The 22,546-nt window shown below is 48.4% G+C and overlaps 1 protein-coding gene across 3 annotated transcripts; it reads right to left on the bottom strand.

The window, feature by feature from the left end:
• Window positions 1–403: 403 nt before the first annotated feature.
• Window positions 404–22,164, bottom strand: LOC105693086 (head-specific guanylate cyclase). Of its 3 annotated transcripts, none has more exons than XM_048656072.1 (12): window positions 21,855–22,164; window positions 20,792–21,794; window positions 19,016–19,089; window positions 18,011–18,093; window positions 8,509–8,854; window positions 7,935–8,325; window positions 7,059–7,238; window positions 5,552–5,690; window positions 5,190–5,356; window positions 2,485–2,628; window positions 1,570–1,724; window positions 404–1,499 (listed from the first exon to the last, which is right to left on the bottom strand). In XM_048656072.1, exons 2-12 carry the CDS (start codon window positions 21,032–21,034, stop codon window positions 1,304–1,306), a joined length of 2,118 nt encoding a protein of 705 aa, XP_048512029.1. In that variant the 5' UTR covers window positions 21,035–21,794; window positions 21,855–22,164; the 3' UTR covers window positions 404–1,303. The 3 variants fall into 3 exon arrangements, with proteins under 3 accessions (XP_048512029.1, XP_048512028.1, XP_048512030.1); XM_048656071.1 differs by having other exon boundaries at window positions 20,792–21,739; XM_048656073.1 differs by lacking the exons at window positions 19,016–19,089; window positions 20,792–21,794 and having other exon boundaries at window positions 22,038–22,087.
• Window positions 22,165–22,546: the final 382 nt, after the last annotated feature.

Genomic DNA, 22,546 nt, shown 5'->3' with positions numbered 1-22,546 from the left:
TCGATGATGAAAACCGGAAGTTGGTACAAAAGGCCGACAGTTGGAAAGTTAACGGTCGCCGGATATCGGACTGTTTAACGTGAGTCGATATCAGAGATTGTGGTTTTTATCGAGGTAATCCGGCTGCTGTTATCGATTGACCGAATTTTTGAGAACGTGAATTTTCAAGACACACTTTATCGATTCTATACCTACAGCAATTCTGAAAATTTCGATAAGTTTGAAGCGACGCTTGCCAGGAATATAAAAGTTGTACGAACGAAACGAACGAGGAAAGTTCACCACGACCGATGAAACCGAGAGTGGATCACGGTTTTTATTTCTTTTCCAACTTCTTACGTATTATCCATTCGTAATAGTTAGATCCTGAGGAAAACTATGGCGGTTAAATTAAATAGTAACGTTCAAAGTTTGAGTAATTTTATTTTCCATGCCAGGGGTATATTTTCAGAAGCTCTCGTCTACAATTACAAACATACTTTCGAATAGCCACATAAATAGAATTCGTCATATTTATTCAGTCATTTCATTTATTCCCTCGATGTGTCCGCTTTTCAATTAGTCTATACGGCCGTATTCAATTACGTTATTGCGACAGAAATTTTCAGCCCCTCCCTCTCTTCCACCGCATACAAATAGTTTTATGGTATTCATATCGTTATACCTAATTATAATTCACCTATTCGTACATCATATTACGGATATATATATATACATATACATTTAGGTGAAATAATCGTAGTCTCATGTACACTTTATTTATATGGCTGCGTCCTTAAGGGGATCTACATACGTGGTGCGGTGCGGTTATTCAATTATCATACTGCTCGTTATTACACTTGTTCAGTTTTTCGATATTGTTCGCATAATAGTCTTCACATATCGATTGCTGCGTATATCGTATTAATTTCTTCACTTCCATTAGTCACGTGTCATTATCGAAACGATAATTGACTCGCGTTATACGCGTCACATTAATTGTTATTTCGTAGTGTGTAAATTGTCAGATACTCATCCGCGGTAAGTACGCGCGTGCTGCGTACTTACCGCGCGTAATATAAAACCACTCGACGCATACTTTTTCATATCCATTATATTTCAGTGTTTCATAATATATAGATAATATAGCTATATAAACATGTATACAATAACACATATCAATTGTTACGATAATATTTAACGTTTATTTATAATTATTTATAATATCATTTTGTTTTTTTCCACTGCGCGTGTATATATAATGTGTATGTATAAATTGCATACATAATATTTGTATGTATAATAGTTTTCCATTACCCATTATCTACGTACTGTTTGCGATGCCCAGTTCCTCGAGGGCCACTTTTATGTGAGATTCGAGAGGCGCGTCTTCGTCAACGTCGCAGTGCTTGTAGCCGTTCAAAAAGTGACAAGTCCCCGGTACGTTGGCCGGCATTTCCTTCGGGAGATTGTCCTTGCTTCGCGGCTCCAAAATGAATCCAGGTACCTCGGTGAGACTCCTACGAAATAATTAGTATTTTTCAAAAGTCATTTTCCACCACCCTCGGCTTTCTTTATTTTCAAACTTACGGATAGGTGGTGGGGCTGATGTTGATTCTCAGCGGTTCGCTGGTGGATTCAAATTTGTTGGCCAAAGTTACGTTGTGACCGAAAAGACAGTAGCGTGGCATCTTTTTTCCAACGACACCGGCCAACACTGTGCCGGTGTGGATGCCGATTCGCATCTGAAATAACGGTGACCACATCAATTCGGGCCGAAGCCGAAACGCCGCGCACATTTTTTCCGATCCCTTAGTCGATTGCCCCAACGAAATTCCATCGCGCGATCGTTAGAAAATGAGTCGCGATTCCTCCGATCTTTATTTCTGTACCGCCCCCAAATTTTCTCCGTTTCCAACTTTTTACCTCCGGTCATTTTTTCGCTACGTTCGAACCCCCGGATTCGCGTGAACGCTGGGGCGTCTGGTTTTCAAGTGAGTCCGGAGATACAATTGGCACTCGTTACACCGCAATCGCCGAATCGACGGTCAGTGATTGTGTTTCCGGCGAAGTTGCACACAGCCGTTAAACCGGGAAATCCAGCTGCCATTACCGCCCGATGTGGATAACTTCCGAATCGAACGCGGTGCGGTCAAAGATACGCGTTCGTCGGAACATGACCTACATGCCTTTCGCCATTATGCTTCGGCTGATTGTTGCCGGTGCCGGTGACGGTGCAACGTGAAAACGCGAAGGGCTTTCATCGCCCGGATTTAAATTGAATTCCGCACTCGGAAACGAAAAAAGATGAAAAAAAAAGAAAAAAAGAGGAAATAATCGATGAAAACGGAGAAATAAAATCGCCGCGCGTATTTCGGATACCCGTTCGACAGCGAGTGTTGGAAATCGGTTTGTCGAAATTCATGTAGTCGAATATTCGCGAGGCCGTCGTTGTTTGCGAGGAGGCGATCAATGGGCGACGGTAATTAGCCCGTGACCTCTCACCTTTATCGGTTTACCGTCGTGTGTCAGATGGCGGGAACACGTCTCGATCATCTTTAATGCCATCCAGGCTATTTGCTGAGCGTGCGTTTTCGTGTTCCTGTGAAGTCCGCAGGCCACGCAGTAGGCGTCACCGATCGTCTCCACCTATTTATAGGAAAGAACAAGGGTGACGAAAAAAGACACGAAAAAATATATTCATTCGCACGGCTCCGTACATTGCAACCATACCGTTTCACGGGTCATTGTGTTTAATTTGTACATTTTCAGGCGTGTAACGGAACGAACGACCCAATTTAAGGTGGGATTATTCATTCGAAGCTTTTTTCAGCGATACGCGCTCGGTTAAATTTAGGGTGTTCGTATTTCCGCTCTTTTTTTTTCCCCCGTCCGATATCATAAAAGAATATCGTTCACCGGGACACGGTATTCTTCGCGCGATGCGATCGATCGGTTATAACGACGGCGGTATGCAGTCAGGCGGGCAGTCTGGTAGGGAAGCCGTGCCAATTATTGATTTCTTTATGATGAAACTGATACAGAAACTCACGAGAATATCGCTAAATATACATTATTTGTGTACCACGTACTCGATCGCACGATACTTCGCTCGACCGAGATGAACGCGGAATATATATACCCTACTCCACTCGCTGATCCCAGCAGATGCAAAAACTTTGCACGACTTTATTCCCTCCCTACGTTATCATCGTTATTGTCGTTGTCAATACTGTTATTACTTGTTATTCGATTCGTTTTATTGCGATTCGTAATCGGTTCGCCCTTCCCTCGCCATCGACGTCCGCGTATCGTTGTACGGGCGTCGTAAGTTTGTACGATAAAAACTCCGATTCACTCTAATTTGATTTTTACAATAGAATCTCCCGATGGGTGTAAAGTATCGATATTTTTTCGACAAATTCAATAAATTCGATAAATTTGAGAGCCCTACTCTCGTTGTTGGGTTCAATAATTGCTTTGAGAGAACTGCGTGCTGGTTAAATGAAATGCGTTATGCCTGCGTACGTGCAGTCGCGTTATTCCATCGATCCAGCACCGATCGAATCTCGCTTGATAATTTCCGCCGCTCTGGGAGCGAAAGAAAGTGTAAACCTGGAGTGCGAAGACCGAAATCCGAACTCGCTTCTCGATTTTTGTTCCCCTTATTGCAACCGCTCGAATGAAAAAAATGTTAAGAGGAAACTGGTATGAAATTCTTTCATCGATAAGTAAACGGCGAATACCCGACGGGGTGTACCTCGGATACTTCTCGATTTTTGTCGTTTATTCAAGTGAGTAACTTCCACAATTCTTGCTTCTCTCGCCGTAACGTGGGATTCGCCCTTACGGCGTAAAAAAATCGTCGAAAGTGAGAACGTCGCGCCCTCCCGCTTTCAGCCCTTCGATATCTTACGCGATAGACTTTCCGGATTGTGATAAGAAAAAGAAAGAAGGAAAGAAAGAAAAAAAAAAAAAAAACCCCTAAGAGCCGTCGCGATAAGAAAAACGAATAAATAGGTCAAAAATGAAGGAGGAGAAAGGAAGAAAAAACAATGGAACAAGGAGAGCGATAAAGCGTTAAATAATCTGTTCTTTGTACTCCGAGAAATATTTTTGCACTTTGTCAGAGTCCCGTCGTTCCTCGAGGGGGTGAGTAAGTAGGTATCTGTTTTTCTCCGTTCTTGGGTGCCGTGTATACCTATACAAGTGTTACACACACATATATACCGACACCGTTCGTCCGCACGTTCCACGTATACGTACTCCGCTATTCCGTCCGTGTCGATTTAAGCGAAGTTCGGCGGCGGTGTATCCCGCTTCGGGGGGACGGGCGTGCACAGGGGAAACCGCTGCACTCATCCCTAAAGTTACTAGGTTTCAAATCCTACCGTAGAAGCTGATGGTGCCGGGGCCGTCTCCCACACCTAGATTACTCGGAAAAATATCCACCTCAGTCCGCAACGCCTCAAATTCATGTGTACCATTCAACCCATTCGACTAAGTGACCCGATACGTAGCTCGGTATAGACGTCCTGCGAACGGGCTTCGCGAGGGAGGCAAACTCCGCGAATCTCATCGTAGACTTCGGCGGAAATACGAGGGCAGTTCTCACCCCTCCACCCAGTAGCTATAGACGCGTACACGTATGTACATACATATTTATGCTTCATATTTATATATATATATAAAACGATCTCGGGCGCGCAGGTGCAAAGAATACTAATTTTACCGCACAACGCTTTCCACGCGAGTATGTGTGATACATATTTATGCCATCCCACCGCACTGGTCCCTACGTACGTACGTGCATCTCCACACGTGAAAAATCTACACCTCCGCTCGTCTGCTCCACTTACAATTCCGAGGGTATATTAATTAAAAAATTCCATTTCTCTGCCCGCCTAACGAGAAAGAACAACGCTCCCATTGTCGCATCCCTCAGTTAGTCAACTCCGTTGCGATGATTTCCTGAAAATTTTACTATTCGCCCCATGTTTCGTTTCTTTTTTTCTTTTCTTTTTTTTCTTTTCTTTTTTTACCATTTTCAGTTCCGTTGTACGGTTTCGGGAGTACCACGCGTGACGCTTTATCCCTTATCTTTCGCCCTCCCTTGTACGACGCCCTTCAATTCATTCGGATCATTCGCATTCCTTTTTTGGATGATAAAGTAGCAGGGTACGGTGATTAACTCGATGAAATCGACGTACCTTGTAGACGTCGAGCTGCCCGCAGTAGATATCGAACTTCTCGTATATGTTCTGCAACATGTTGATTACCATCATCGGCGTGGCAGTTGAACAAATCGCTGTGAAGCCAACTATGTCACTGAAGAGCATCGTTACGTCGGCGTAGGTTTTCGCTTCGATCGTTTCTCCTGATAAATACAAAAAAAGGGACGATCAATTTTTCGTCTAATTTTTCTTACCCGTGCACATATCACAGAACGACGCAGTGCCCCGATCTGATTCAATTTCGTTTAATTTCATGAATTATTTTTTTTATGCCGCCGGTTATTTCGCTCGATAAGTCCGAGGATCGAAGCTCGACGCGAAGAAGTGGCGAAACTTACCGAGCCAAAGACGTTTGGCTATGTCTGGTGGGAAGATAAGATGAAGAAGACTGACATTTTTCTCTCTCTCCGTGTCAACTGCACGGTTCGCTTCCTCGATGGAACTTTTCAATTTATCCATCCGTCGTCTCAGGCCGTCCTGCGTGTTGAAGTGGTAATAAAAATGAATTCAAAAATATTTCATCAACGATACGGCGTGATCTGTGAACTCCGCGTGAATCCAGGCCGATGGAACTTTGTGCGCGATATTCGACGCGTAATTAGCGTATTTGTTTCTGTTTTTTGCTTCCTCACTTTTCATCGCGTTTCAGAATTGAAACATTGTTCGAGGAGGAGACCGGAAGAACGCGTTGGTTGCGAAACAAAGAAACCCCCGACGTCAGCGAGAATGCCGCCGCCACCGCTTGCTCTGCTCCGTCAACCCTGCAGTCGGGCGCCAACGTTGCACAACTTTTACGTCAACGTAGGCGTAGGATTGTGCGTAACGCGTGTACGTCGCACAAAATGAGGTATCGCGCGGTACACCTACGCGCGGGGTGTACCGCCCCCGGTTACCGCGGGGCAGGTCGGAGTCGGCGAGATGAAATTAAGCGGGAGACGCGCGTATGTTTGTTCGTCACGATAACGCGTGTGCAGTAATAACACGCCCTGCAGGTGATGGCGTACATAAATACGAAGCGTATTTTGACACGATTATCGAGGAGAACAAAGCTCGACAAGAACGTGCTTATCGTATTATCTTTATCATCCCTTTCACCTTCATTTTCCCTGAAAATATATGGGACGCGGCGTCGCCCTGAGCCGGAGGTGGAGGAAAACGGGGGTGCGGGGTGCGGGGTGGTTGTGCGCCTATACCGAACGCAACAAAAGACTGGCAAATTGAATGTCGAAGGTAGGCCGTTGTTTGCACTCCTATATCCGTCGAGCTTTGTGCTCTCGTCGAAGTAAAGGCTCTCGAGGGTACCGATGCCGCGCGGTACGCGGAGGACCGTCCCCCGTCCTCGGTATTACCGCCGCTGAACCAGATGCGATACGGTGCAGGTGACCCGACGTTAACCGCGATTGTTTGAACCGTTCATCCGTCGGCTAAAAAGTATCTTGATTTCGAACGAGGGTCAGAAAGAAAATTTCACCCTACATCCGTCCAGTTTCACGTGAACAATGGCCCCCGGAGCACAAAACGCTTCAACTCCCACGTCCCGGTGGTTTTTCCGTTTTTTTTTTTTCTTCCTGCTCCACCGAGCGTCCAAAAATTCGCGAAGGTTGACGCGTTTAATTTTTAATCTCTCTCGTTTCGTACCGTTTTTCGCGACGAACGAAGAGAAAAAAATCAACCAATGAACGCCGACGACGATCGGGGGGCGGGGGGGAGAACGATGCAAAATAGCGAGTGACGAAATTTTCGACAGGGAATCGAAAGGAGGGCATCGCGGCCTTTTTTATTCTCGGGCTATTTCCCACAAGGGTTTCGAAGGGTATCTGGCCTGGAGGTTCTCGAATCCCTTACCTGCGCCCTGGCCTGCTCGCCGACCAATATGACGTCTCTGGTAGCGTCGTGGAGGGGAATATCCGAGATGAAAAGACCCCGGCCGGTGAGGCCCTCGAGTCCGTTCAGAAAAGGCGAACTGACGAATAGGATCGAATCTGATTCCGGGCAGTGCACCATTTGACCCTTCAACTCTAGTCCCTGTGAAAACATCCGATTAGCTTCCTGCGCAGCTGCCCGTATCGGGACGGTTGGATGCCCAGGCTGTGCTTTATACACACGTATATAGGTATACGGTAGAACAGAAGAGAAACCTGGGGGAAAACCCCCGGCCAACCGAGCGGTTATACCCAACTACGTAGATCCCTTCGCCCACGCGATGAACGCGCGACCGACGTAAGTGCCGAAATCTAGGGTCAGTTACCGTTTCCCATGGCAAAAGAGATCCGCCGTGGACGGGTGTACGGATACTCTCTAATTCGGAGGTATCGGGAAACGAATGCCGGACGGTAGGGAGAAGGGAGTTTCGAGCAATAAAAGAATTATGAAAATGAATGAAATTATAAAAAGGAGAGAGACGCGAGTCTAACGCGATAATTAAGCTGGGAGTAGGTGATTCATTAGAAGCAATTATTGTATCAAAACAATTTCACGTGCCGCGTCAAAGCGTAAGAAAAGTTTGGAAATGTTAAAAGCACGGAGCTTTACGATGAAGTTTATTCCCCCATCCCCTCGCCGCACAGTTTGATGCGCATAGCGGAGTTTAAACTTTGACGAGAAAAGCGAAGGACGAAGTTGAAGAGACCATTTAATGTCCCGGTTCAGGGAATAAATTTATAATAACGATAACGATCGCGATAACAATAATGATAATGATAATGAAGATATCTTTCAAACCTCAGCGGCGAATTTTTCGACCCCCGGTGGCTTCCGCAGGGTGAGGACGAAGGGTGTGTTGGCACGTTTTAAAATTTCGTGGAAGCTGATCGTGACGCCCCTCGGTCTGCTGAAGACGAAGTAGGTCGAAATGTCCATTCCTAGCCTGTTGAAGAGATGGCCAAAAATCCTCATGAACCCCGCGCCCAGTTGCACGAGCTCCAGTCGACGATCGACGACGAAGTGCCATGGAAAAGCTTTGCAGAAACTCGTTACCCCGACCCTCAGGTCGAAGGCTGACTTGGACAAAGGGCGGAAAGCGCCGGTTATTACGTCACGGGCGTCCTCCTCGTCGTCCTCCTCGTCCTCGTTCTCGTCCATTTTCTCATATCTCTCCGGTGTTATTCGATATCTGAAGACATCCGACCGCTGAAGTTCGTCCCGCAGCGTTTTTCTCTCGATACACCGCGCGAGACGCGAGAGATCGGCGAGGCGGGGGGTACGAATGCGGAAGCATTTCCCCCCCCCCCCGCCCCCCTCCCCGAAACTCGGGATCGTTATTATCGTTATTATGAGGTTAACGCTGCTGGCTTACCTGAAAAATTTCGAATTATACGCATCCGGTAAAATGTACACGTCCGCCTTGTCGTTGTAAAACTGCCTGGCGATCCCTTTTAAACTTCCAACCAAAAGGTATGCGACCGACGGGTGTTCCGTGGTGAAGTGTAGCTCGAGGGCCTCCTGGTTCGCGGTGCATACGAACTCGGCCTCGTTCTCCGAGCCGGACTGGTGTTGAACAACGTCATTTACGCCGTCGAGGGTCGTCAAAAAGGCCGACAGGTCGTCACCGAGGCAACGGAACGCCCTTTCCAAAAGACCAACGCAGGCGGTCGCTATCAATTCTTGCCCCAATTCGTCCAGGAAGCTATTCACGTCCGCGTCTGCAATCATTTCATCTACCTTCGGATACGACGTACATAAACCCTCCGATGTCCGACGAAACGAATTTCGGAGATTGGCAGGGAAATGGGGAGGAACCGTTGCGGCGGGGGCTTCCTCGCTCGGGCGCCCCCCCCCCCCCCCCCCCCCCCCCGGATAATCGCGTAATATTCATTTTCAAATTTTGAGTACGTGTGCCGAGAAATCCCCGCTACCGTTAATCCCGGCAAGTGATCCGATTCTACGTAGCCCGCGACGCGGAGGCGAGGGTGGAAATGTGTACACAAAGATTAAACGGCTACGCGCAAGCGAACTAAACGATCCGCGGCGCTCAAACTTCGCTCTCCTCTCTCGCCTCCTCCTCCTCCTCCTCCTCCTCCACGGCAGCTCCCTTTCTCGCCGATCTTCCACGTTATCCATCCCCCCTTGTGTACGAACGGATACTACACGCCGCCCCCTACGTTCTACGTTCCTACTTATAGGTGGAGTAAAAACTTGCGAATCTGGTACAATGCAATTTGCGCCGTAGAGTGTTTGCTACCAAGTGAATTGTACCCCGTAAGACATACCCCGAACACGCGCTACCGCCGCCACCCGAGGCCCTCTCCGCCTCTCTACTTCACGCCAAAATTGGAGGCTTCCACAAACACGCGCACACGCGCGCGCGCGACTCGGGGGTATTACAAACACCACGGGGTGTCTCCGGGTAAAAGGGAAAATCCTCGGATCTGCGTCGCGTCTACGAATATCGTCGCGTATCGACTGAAACGAGGAACATTAGTAGAAATATTTGATAATTCTTGGAGGACCTATTCGAGGGGAGGGGGATCGGAAGATCAAATTACGCGCAACGTACCTACGTACGCGGATAAGACACAAGTGTTCGAATACTCGTAACATACGTGAGCGTGGAAAAATTGGAGTGGTCGAACGTCAAGCGCGCCCTCAAGATGCCTGGAGCCTCCGGGTTCGGGCTCGAGAAGGTCGGACTTTCATCTCTCGGGCTTATGTCGCGGGAGATCAAGTCTCTCGGAAAATTAAATTTTCGAGCAAATTGAGTGCACCTCAAAGTTTAGCGGAAGAGAGAAAAAAAAGAAGGAAAATGAGAAGCGAAGAAACAAGCGAGAGGAAAAAAAGGAAGTTACTTCTGGTACACCCCTTCGCCCCAATACAATTCTCCATTAATCATCCGACACGCGAACAAACGCCAACGTCTGCAGGCTCGCAATTAATTTCCGCTCGGTTTACTTCTCGACGAGTTCGAACCGACGACGACGACGACGACGACGACGAACCATCGGTAGGCGGTGGCAACGGCGTACATACGCGAGTCGTATACCGCAGGTTAACGATTCCGCCATCGAATGCGAGCGACGACTCGTCATAAATGGTTCGATCGAGGAAAACCCGAAGTCGGAAGAAATTCATACGGCCGGTACGCCGCTCGCGTACCCGTGTACCCCGTATTATCTGGATTGATGTACCGCGCGTAAAACCGACTCGATCCGCGATCATAATCCCCTTGGATCCGATCCACAATTTTTCACCTATCTCCACGAGATGGTATTTTTTTTTACCTTCGGCACCAGCTGGGAGAAACGATTTCGCTTCTTCACAACGATTCGCCCGTTCTTTTCTAGGCGATGCTCTTCTACTCGCTGTATCATACATATTTTCCATGTAAACTCGTTCGACGCTTCGACCTAGCTCCGCGTGAAGGGCACCCAGGCCTCGGGGGTAAGAAGAAGCTCGTACGAGCTGTCGATACTTGTTATTTGTTTTTCTTTTCTCTTCGATACGAAAACTTTCAATTTTTCCGTGGAAAACTCTTGAAAATTTTCGCCCGACGTACGGGGGAAAAAGAGAGACGATGAATCAATCGCCCGTACACGAGGGGAGGGCACGGGAAACGGAGGACAAAAGTTTTCGGTACCGATCGGTTTCGTGGTGTTTGAATTTTTTACGAGGGATTGTCGCGCGCACCGCCGCCCAGTTGCCGTCGCTGCTTTGCAGTGTGTATTTTCGGTTGCATAATTTAATCGCGTTTTAACGTCCTGCAACCTCCCTAAATTTCGAACGCTCGGTATCCTTTCGTATAATTCGCCGGTTGCAAATGGCCCCGGCTGTTCAATATTTATGCGTATTATAATACCGGGTATGTCGCCGCTGTTGGTTACGGTATATCGAGTGTAGCGGGATTTCCTGTTCGCGGTAACGTTGCACGCGTCGTTTCTCCCATAATGACGTAGGTGGATACGTGCCCGGTCGACGAGTACATGTCGAAGGAGGAATCGGAGCGAAACGCGCGATCCAAAAAAGCTCGCCGATCCCGCCGTGAGGGCGCATCCGACAAATTTCATGCGAATTCAACCGCGATTCTGGTTTCCGGAAAACCGAAAGTCCGAAGAGCGAGGGTCGCACCCTTCCGCTTCTCGAACGTTCGCAGGTTACACCGCGATACGATACGTCGCACGGCGCACGCCTCTTTTTACTCGCGACGATAAAAAATACAAGCAATGGACGAACGCGATGGTAAATTACCTCGTCGTGGGTGGTTACGGGGGTACGAGAGAGAGTACATCGTGTATATTCGCGCGTGTATACAGATAAATCTTGGAGTTGGATTGTCCTTTATTTCCTCTTTCCTTACCTACTCGGCTCGGGCGCGGCAAGATTGATGAAATTCGATAGCACGTGGTCGCCGAGGCGTACCGCGCAAAAAACACACTTTTGTCCCGACGGGTTTGCTTCTCATCAGGAGAAATGCTCCCCGAAAAAGGTTTCATCTCTTTTTCATTCCTTTCCGGTTTTCTTCGCCTCTTCCGCTCTTTTTATTTTCATGCTTTTATTTCTTCCCCGCTTCGATCCCTCCCTCCCTCTCCGTTGCAGGCCCCGTTCGCGTCCACCTAACTTACGCGCTCTTTAGCATTTCGCGAATTTTTTCACTTCGCTCCGTAACGGGGGGGAAAAAACCGGAGGGCGGCGGCGCTAAATCAGGGAACAATTGCACCGTGATCACCGCAGCGTTGCGGCCAACGTAGCGGTAAGAGAGAGAAGAGTAAAAGAGGGACGGTCAATCCCGAGGCATTTACTCGGCGGGATTGATGCGTCGTAAAATATAGCTAAACAAATCGAGGCCTGTACGGGATTCCGGTGCAGGGGACGCCGGTTGTTCGTATAAAAGTCCGATCCACCTGTCTTTTATATTCCCTACTTTACCGCTTTTCCTTTATGCCCTCGAGCACCGAGGGAAAAAGTCTTTCCCGTTTCGTCTATACTCTTTGCCCCCACGTTCCACATCGCCGTATACGCGCTTACAGCTCGATCAACCCTTCGAGTTCTTTTCTCGCCTACCCCCCCCCCCCCCCCCCGCTCCGGACCTCCTTACGCCGCGTGTGCGTAGCCCGTACGTAGTTACAACCCGTACGTGTATACGCGGTGCGAACACGACCGCGTGTAATATAATCGAAAAATTGCGATTCAGGTGAGCGACGCGTGATTTTTTTTTTATTTTTCTTTTTCCGTCCTTCCATTTTATGAGTTGAGAAAGAAAAGAGAGAAGGAAGAAAATACGTCGAGAGAAGTGGAGGGTAAGAAAAATATCATTTACGAACTGGCTGTACGAAATATGTATGTAGCTCAAGCTGAGCCCTCGTCTTGTAGGTAGAGCTGAGCCGGTGATAAAGACAATATTGCTGTTCCCAGCTTTAGCCGTTCTCCCTCCCGTACCTGCGTCTCGTTCCCGGACGGGGATGAGCGCGATGTTCGGGAGAACCTCTCCCCCCACTTCCGCGCCTACGCGCCGACCGAAAAATCTGACGCGAGATCGTATTTTACGTGCTCTCTAAACTTTACACGGGACGTTAACGAAGTTTTGGAAATTTCGAAACATCTTCGTACGCCGCGCGCGCCTCGTACATCGCGCCGTGTGCACAAGTTATAATTTATCACCTAGCCAGGCAGCCCTTGAAAGGATAAACCCCGCCGAGCGAAATTCCTTTCCCTCAACGCGCGATCTTTCACGAATCATCGATCGTGGCGTAAAAATTATTCGGAGGGTTGACGGCGGACGGTTTAGTTAGCGGACGTCTCGGATTGCGATTGCGATTTCCTCTGCGCTTCGCTAATGAAATTACCGGGGAACCTCTTTCGAGGGAAAGGTCGCGCGGTTTTTTGATATCGCGCGTAACGCTAAGAAAATCACTTTCCTCGCCGGCCCCGTTTTCCTTTTCGCCGCGGCGAGAGAACTCTGCCCAAAAATCGAGAGCGGACGAGCCAGAGGAGTTCCTCCTTTGTTCCGCGACGTGAGAATCCTTCGTGCAAAAGTCAAGACGACGCCCCCCTTCCCCCTCAACGTTAATATTGTATCCAGTACCCGCGCCAAGCCCGTTCGTTTGAACCCCCGGACCGTGCGTGGTTTCCCTTGCAAAGTAAGGCTACCGAGGCCTCTTCCTCCTCTCGTTTCTCAGCCTCCGTATACATTTTCATCAGTTAACGCTCCGCCTAGATGAAAATGAGGAAAGTAAATTGGAGAAACGGCGCATCTTGTCGACTGATCTTCACCGCGGCGTGAAACTCGCTCTGCATTCGCGTAACAACTTTTTTCGTAGTCGGAAATAATTGTCGCGGAATCAATTTCACCGTGGAAAAAAAAAAATCGAGGACGTCCGAGAGGATCGGATCGACCACTTAATGTTATTTCGTCGTCGACGTCGAGGTCCCGAAAGCCCTCTCGAGGAGTGAGCTAATCGCGGACAGCAGGTGGTAGTATGTACGGAGTGTCTTCTAGTCCGTAAAGTGTAACCAATGTCGTGTTTGCCTGACCCACACGGCTCTGATATCGTCCTCATAGCTCCTAGCTGCGAAATGTTCGGGTTATTCCGGAAACTTTTATAGCGGCTCTATTGTACGAGTCGGCGGCAAAGTTCGCACGCTTATATATACACCGTATGGTACACACGGTATCGTAGCTATGACTACTCGAAAGTGACGAGTGTTGATATATTTGTCGTAGGTACGCGCGTGCATAGGGTGTAATTTAACTCGCGATGATATACGAGCCGCTCGAGTCGCTACGTCGGAGGTATCGTGTGATCGAGGACGATCGAGCGTGGGCGAAATTGAAGATAAAAAGAAAAAAAAAAAAAAAAAAAAGAAATCATGTCATCTAATCGGAACTCCGTAATTATTCGCCTCTATCTGGACAGCAGATTGCAGAGGGCCAGATACCAGAATTGGAAACCGATGGAAAAAAATGGGGAATAGATGCAGGGTTTATCGCGGGATTTTTCCCACGCCCAGTAGATACGAGTTATCTCTATAGCCGCTCTCCGCGGATCCGCGTCAACTCCTTCCTGCTCTTTTAGCTTCGGGGCAACGATCGCCTAACCAAACCTCGGAGGGAGAGGGAAAAGGCAGCGCCGGAAAAAAAAAATAGAAAAAAAAAATATAACGGAAAAGAAGGGAGAGGAAAAACAAGAGTAAAAAGAGAGAGCCAAAGGGGGTGCCTTTGAGCGGAAATAATATATTCCATCCTCATTTCATTGACGATAGAACGAGAAACGATCCTCCGAAGAAGCTCCTCCTCCGGTAGAGAGGTATACTATACGTCGTATCGCGTGTGCGGATCGACTTCTACCCCTTGCACCGTAAAAACCGAGTGTGGGCAAACTTACATTAAAAAGGTCTGAGGATACGAGAAGCGAGATTAATTTATGTGCCTTCGGTACACGTCTATCTATAACCCCGGCACATGTTGAGCAAACACCGAAAGCACGTGAATACCTATCAATGCATAATAGCCTCTCTTCGTTTGCCTGGCGCACACATAATAAGGTATAACTCGGTGGATCAAGGCTAGAACGGTTAACTCTGCGGTTATTATCCGACGAAGGGATGGATGGCCTCGATTGTTTCGAGTGTAAGGGTTGTCCGGGAGGTTCGGAAATTTGCGACAACTCAGACCCCTTCGTACGTGGAATCGAATCGAAATTAATGGAAAAGAGAGAGAGAGAAAGAGAGAGAGAGAGAGAGAGGCAGGGGAGAATCGTGACCGCAGAGCGGCCGCGCCGTTGGGAAATAGTATAAAGTGTGGAGACACGTTCGTTTAAATATTTATCGAGGGTGTAGGTGTGTGTATTTCTGCGGGCGGCGCGAACCGCGGGAGTAATATTCCAATTACCGATATCTTTGACGCTCGCGAGTTTACGTTGGATAGAACGGGAGAGCCCGACGAAAGGGAGAAATAACGTTTCGGTCCGCGAGACCCTTTTCCCCCCGTTATCCGTATTCCTCCGCAAACGGATATATATGTATGTATGTATAACTGCGAGTGCAACCCCCGCGTACTACACGCCGCGCGGGTATTATGACGTGATGTAATATAACGTAATCTGATATAATATAAAGTAATATAACCCCCGAGGAAATTCGACGTTATATACAAATTACTCTTATATATGCTCACGCCCAGCGCGCAACTTGAATTCATATCACCCCGTCGTTTTAAACTGACGATTTAACTTTTACAATCTAACTTTCTTCAAACGTCGCCGATGGTGGTACTGTTGCTGCTGATGCTGCTGCTGCTGCTGCTGCTGTTCGCTGCAGCAACACACCCTCCTAGTCCAACGTCGAGACCCTCCCACCTCCCACCTCCCATGGCCCGAGAATAACAATTTTCGTCCAAGATTCACACCCCCGAATCGTTTCACTCCGACGATAAGGAGAGGAAAAAAGAAAAAGTATAATGATAAAAGGAGATGGAAAAAAAAATTTATGAATGAAAAAAAAAGTGGGAGAGAGAGAGAGGGAGGGAGGAAAAAGATTCGGGGATGTGACCGTAAATTGAAAGCTCCGGGGGAAAATTAGAGAAAAATTTTCAGAAAAAAAGAAAAAGACGAAATGAAAAACGATGAGATACGCGCGAGGAAGAAATCTGATCATCCTTACTGTATGAGGCGAAAATTTTTACCACCGAAAACTGTGATGAAAAAGAAAAGTTGAGCGTAAAAAAAAAGTAATCTTTTGTTCGTCGTATCACGTGGATCTCCCGACCTTATCCGAGCGGTGATAAGGTTCTCCGAATTTCGGTTTACCTTTGAATTTGAATCGCCGAAAGTTTCATTTTCGGAATAACCCGAGAACAGCGACCAACGGCAGACAGGATTTCGACTCGCTTTTATCTCGGCAAATTTAGCCCTTGGGTCTCACGCGGGGAGGAGAGTTGGCTAAGGAAATGTGAGCGAAACGACTGCGAGCGTAGGTACGCGAAATTTGGTAACTCCGCGAAGTCGTGCGAATCGCTATCGCACATTTTTGGCAAAAAAGCGATCGAACCGCCCGTCCTCGTTTCGCGCAAAATACAAAACCGACCTTGTCATTGAAAAACCTCGGAAAAACTTTTTTATCCCCGTGACGCGACACGCGGATGAACGGAAAATTGAAACAAACACGCGAAACAATGACTCGAGAAGGGATGAATAAGTAAAAGGAACCCCGGCGAAAGAGGATAAGAAAAGGTAAAACGCAGCCTCGTATCTCGCGGGCTGTTTTATTTCCTTCATATTTTCGCCATTGTTTTATTTACTCATTAAATTTTTTTTTCATCAGGAATTCGGTTTGAACCGTGTCTGCACGGAACAAAGAGTACAGCGCGGCTCAAATATATACATGATACAGACCTACGTAGACCTGGTACGGAATTTTCGGCTCTGACAACTCAGATTGAAGCTACACGGCACTTAAGTTAGCTTTGCGGCGTATAAAAGGTGGAGCATCCGCGGCGAAGCTAATGATAACGGAAGTCCTGGCCCCTCGGGTGACGCGACTGTAATCGTCCCTAGGACAAATTTGGCCGAATATGTAAGCCGCAGCCGTGCTGATGTTTCGCCAACTTTTACGCTCACTCGTTTTTCTCGGGGGTGTTTCTTTCCGGTTCATCGTTGGTCGTCGAATGCACCTGAATGTGCGAGCGGCACCCGAAGCGATTCCGCTAAATCTGTACGATGTACGCCGTACGGAGGGAACACTCGGTAGTTTAATAGATCGGAATATTATTTTAGTGCGTCGGTTAACGACGTAACGGCGTAACGGCGTACCGTGTGTTATTGATAATAGTAAATTCGTTAGGTTACTAAATTCCCCCCTTTGATCGTCGCTACGCTCGTAGTCATCGCAGCTGCAGGATCATTATTATTTGGTTTAGTGGAGGCGCAGTAAACGCATCGCGTTATTGTCCTGACCCCCTCGACTGTAATTTGGATCGTCATCAGAAACTCCGACGTTATTGCGCGGGTAGTCGTTCAATCGGGTATAACAATGTTACACCGCATACGATACACGGATTACCGCTTAAGAGGAAAATCGGTAAATTCACATCAGCGCCGTCCGTACCGGCGATTCGACCAAGAAAATTCGAGCACGGCGCAACGTGTCGCCAATTATCTTTTCTCTTTACGACTCGTTATTTTCATTTTTCTGTTTTTTTGTTTTTTTTTCAACGCGTTTTTTATTCTTCAACGAAGACAAAAAAGTCTTATTAGTTATTACACACTTCGGCGTATTAGCCTGCTCGCGGGATACGCGGTCGATATGATCAATGGGGTGATGAAAATAATTCAACCCCAAGTGCCGCTTCGCCGCAGGGGTAAATTGCGCCGGGAAATGGATCAGAATGGAACTATTTAAAAGCGGGTGGTGAATTTTTACCTCATTCCTTCCGACCCCCGTCATCAATACCAATTTTTTCCTCTTTTTTCCGTTTTTTTTTTTCTTTTTTTTTTTTGGTTTCTCGTTAATTTTTCCGACGTCAATTTTTATCGCTCGATTCCGTCAACGCCGTCATATCGTAATTAACGTGCATAGAATTTCACAGGGGGGCCGAAATTACCTGTGGAAAAGACAGGCGAGACGGATAGAGAACGAGAGAGAAGTCGAAGAAGAATCGTAAAAATTTTTGCGATTTCTTAAGCATATTCTGCATCCGACCAGGCAGTCGATCGAAGAATCTTAAAAACGAGGTCGACCTTCCTTCGCGTGGTGGGGGTGGGGGGGGGGGGGGGGGGGGAAATTCGTTATTACAGACTGTTAGCCCTTAAATGAAAAAGAAAGTTGGAGGAAGAAAATTCCAAGTATAATAAAGCAATTGTGTTTCTCACCGCAACCGCAATTGAGCGTTTCATAAATGTCCTCCAGAAGATTGTAGTTGACGTCGGTATCGGGATTGTCCAAAAGTTTGTTCCTGAAAAAAAAAAAAAAACACACGTGCAACTTTACGTACGAGGTAATCAACGCGGATGTATGAATTTTTCTTATTTTTTTCAAGATCGCGGACGCGTCGTTACAGCGATCTCCGCTAATTCGTTCGTAAAGTGTGCTCTCTGCCTCGGAGGCGACTCTGCCTCGGGGGGCCGCGAAGAGAAAACTTACGTCTTATCGTCTATTAGGATCACGTTTTCGCGACCCGCATCCCTACACCGGGATACCTTGATACCCTCCCCTTCCGCGAAACTCCTTTTTGAAGAAGGGTAGGTGTACACTTATTCGGGGAATAAGAGCGAGACGGAGTACAAGGTGGAAGGGAGAGCGAGTGGGCGTATTTAGGGCGAGACGGAGAGGCTACTCCGAATCCTCGAAATATATCATTTCCGCCGTACGTAACGGGAAATACAGGTATATAGCAGCGTACGCGCGGCGAAGGGCAGGCCGCGGGATTTGGCAAACTCTTTCGCTTGTCACGTTCCCTTACACCGGCGAATGTGACAACTTTTATTCGTGCTGCTCCGGGTAAAAATAGTCATCGCGTCGCGGGTAGCGTGTGTTCGTACGAAAATAGAATCTTCCTCGAATTTATTGGGCGGAAACTCGGCGCGGAATTGAACGGACGACGCGTGGAGCCGTAGGATCAAACGAGGCGAGTCGGTGAGACTCGCGACGCGGCAAAGGATCACGTTCGGAGACGCCGGTGGAACCACCTCCTATTATACGGAGCATCGCGAAATTCGCAGCCGTATCGCCGCGGTCGCGACGCCCCGAAAGAGGCCGCGAGGCAGCTGCCCCGGCGACAAAGACGGGACGGGGTGGATATTTCATCGCGTTAAACGAATCGTCCCCCCGTCCGACCTTTGCCACTCGAAATCTTCGCTTACCGAGATGATACTTACAAAGTAGCTGCCGTCGAAAGCGGTAACTCGTCCCTGCTTATCACCACCCTCAGAGCCGTAGCGATCGCCTCGTTCTGGAACAATGACATTCGGTGGACAACGTGTACGTTGCTTGGGGCCGATGGAGAATTAGCGAAATGAAATAAAACATCGACTCGGCACTCCTCGAGGAATCCCCGTAAGCCCGAGAAAACCTACAGGGGTGGTTTACGTAAGGAAATATCTGAGAAAAAGAGAACTACACACTTCCGTATACAAGGGAAATTCCAGCTAGAGTAGAATGTCGCTCGGTTTACTTATTTTATTGTTATTATTTGAAATCCTACGACTCGCTGTTCCCCGGTGCGAAGAATAATAACGTATACGACGATCGAATAAATTTTTACCACTCTCGCCAGAGGTTTTGACCTCTTTTATTCATTCGCTCACTCCTCTGATTTTTTTTCCTTTTCTATTCCGTCGTCATTGGAACGCTCATTGGATAAATGCCGAGTAGACTTCCCTCCGGATTTATATCCCTAACTAGTTTTACATCACACTTCCCAAGTAATCTGACTACTAGACTAACTCGACTAGCTGCTACCACTGTGACTACGGCTGCGCTACGGTTATCAGATTTTCTATAATTGGACCAAAACCCCGTTCGCCTGCAACCGTTCTCCTAGTCCTGCGAGTTCGGTTGCATACCTAGGTTTTCCTCGTTCCGAACTTCGACCCCCTTCCCGCTCTACCCCCTAACCCCGTTACCCTCGTACCACGTTCGCCAACCCCTTCACGTCGGGGTGCTTTTTCCGCCTGTATTCGCTGCGGAGTCTAAAATGTTGTCACTTCGCTGTCAGGTTAGCGCGTATGTTCCCGGTCTGTTTAACATCCCTCCGCATCCATTTGTCGTTTTTCCTTCGTTTCTGAGCGCCCTGAACGTCTACGTACGTACCCTTGCAATCGCCTCTATGGTTGTGCCGAGGGACTATTTGTTGGAAAATCTATAGACGAGCCGGAGTTACCCCGTTCCCATACCTATCCATCCATCCATCCATCCATCCATCTATCTATCTATCCACCTTTCTACCTACCAATGGAACGCCCTGGGCGTCCGCTTTATTTGACGCTGCTCATTACGCGTGGGAGGTGATTTCGCCCGAACGGATAACGGACCGTTATTGGGTCGTGACTGCACTACGAATGGGGGGCGCGCACTATCCGCCACAAATCTTCGTTTGGAATATTGTTAAAGCGATTGGCGTGCGTCGCGCGCGCGTTGGACAGAAGCGAGGCGTACGGCTAACGATGTTGACGCTAACGATAACCCGCGGGTAACAAATCTAATATAAGAATTTTTATTGCCCGGCTATTAAAATAACCCCGATCGTATTAATATCGATGAGTTAGGCGGCAACGAGCGAGCGTTCGCGAGCGTCCGATCTCACCGGAAATCACGTTCGAATTCTTACGAGCGGTGGAAAAAAGCTTCGGAGAATTATCGAGTGCTCGAGAGGTGGTGTCCTCTTGAAAAATGAACCGGTCAGCTGGACGCCCAACGATATTAAAGGGCAACGGAAAGGGACGGATCCTTTATTCGCAACGTCCGTCTCATACCGTACGACCCGATGGAAAATATTCGCATTGAGTTTCGGTCAAAGAATACCAAGTTGACCGTCAAAATTGGGATCGTGGCGCAGCTTGTTCCGCGCTCTCAGAATTTTCTTTCCGTTTTTCGATCAGCCCCATGGATATTGCGGGTATATAAGCATAGTACAAGTATGACAGATATACTACCGATGGATTAGTGAGGACGAGAACTGCCGCCCTCAGGTGTTTCAGGTTGAGAGTTTGCGTGTTTTCTTGATCGTCGACGTCGTCCCCTAGGAACGACGTAATTTGTACGGATGATTGTCTCGTAGTTCTCATCTTCTGGTGGTGCTGGTGTTGATGATCCCTCGCTCCTTCGGAATCGCGATCGACGTCGTCCTGCTCGCGGGCGGCGGCTGTCACGTACCGACGAGAAAACGGACAGGCCATTTCGCGGAGAACGTTCTCTCAAATATTCCGGTACTCGGGATGATGTGCGAACCCGCACGTGCTCGACTCACCCCGCTCGCCCCCAAATTACGAGGTGCTCCCTCGGAGGTGTCTCACGTCGCACGACTTTCGTAGCTCTGGTCGCAATGACGCCGTTTGTTTATACCGTCATCAGCTGTGTCGTCGAAAACGAGAAGCTTGGTTCATGTTCGTCAAATCGAATAATCACCCGCGATGTTTGCGGGGGACGTCCCGCCAGCCCGTTGGAGAAAGTGACTCGAGTTATGACTCGAGTTTCGAAGTCGGGCCGAGTTGAGGTACTTCGGTGTACAGACGTATTTATAAGGTGTGTAGAGGTGCACGCATACTCGCATTACCGAGACGAGACGCTCGGATACGATACTAATTAAGAATATTTAACGAGGTGTCAATCTCGCGATGAATTATCATGAGCGTTGATGCGGGGGGGTGGGGGGCGAATCTTTCACCGGTGGAGGGAGGTATTCGTGTTTCATAAGTCGTGGACTTTTCTTTTTTTTTTCAAATCCTCCGGTCGACCCCGAAGAAGGACGCGGGGTGCAGCGGCGGTATCATTAGCATCGGCAGCAGTACGCGCATGACTTCGGACACGAGTTGTTCGTGTTATTGCATCTGGTGTACGGTCGTAGGGTCGGAATCGCACCCTTTCCCTGCCGCTTGGAAGGCCTGTGCGTGCGGCGTCGGAGGAGAGAAATGAAAAATTAGGCCGACGGGGAAGAGACTGGAAAGAAAAACACGAAGGAAATGGAAAAAAAATACCGCGGACGGTCGTAAAACTCACGTGGTTAATTCTCCCGTTTGTTTATTCGTTCGTTTAGGGATGTTTACCGATTTTTTTTTCTCTTTATTCTAGCGATCGTTCTCCTCGACGTTTTTCCGGAACACGCGCGGCGGTGCGGTGACGTACGACGATGACGAGGAACACTAACTCGAAACGATTCGGTAAAATTTATAGGTAACATACCGCAACGCCGGTTGTGACAGGGCGCTACGCGCCATACTGGATGAAAATTGACCGAGGGAGTTCCACCAGCTCTCTGCGCCCACCACCAACGGCTTCAACTACCACCTCTACGAGCCCACGTCCCCCCGCATCCCCTTCGCCACAGTTTTAACAGGGCTGCGCGAAACGCCACGCCGAAGAAGAGCCCAAGAGGGGTGCGCGTGCGTAACACGCCCTGACTGTATTCCGTGCCTGTTTCCCTGCTTCCCTGTCGACGACGTGCCTTGATCTTCATCTGTCCCAATTTCCACCCACGTTACTCTCGTGTTACCGATGTTGTTACCCGCATTTAGAAGCACTTAGCGCTCGCCACTTCTACCCCACCTCCCCTCCCCCCCCCCCTGCGACGACGACGGTTTTGCACGTTGCACGGGAAATTTTCACCCAAAATTACGGTCGCCGAAAATGATCGGGGGGGGGGGGGGGGGGGGGGAACCCGCGGGGCGCGCCTTCGGGACTCTTCCAGGTTA

The sequence above is a fragment of the Athalia rosae genome, chromosome 5 (genome assembly GCF_917208135.1).
Source record: "Athalia rosae chromosome 5, iyAthRosa1.1, whole genome shotgun sequence".
Lineage (NCBI taxonomy): Eukaryota > Metazoa > Arthropoda > Insecta > Hymenoptera > Athaliidae > Athalia > Athalia rosae.
The sequence above is the reverse complement of the archived record's forward strand: the minus strand, read 5'-3'. Positions and strand labels throughout refer to the sequence as shown.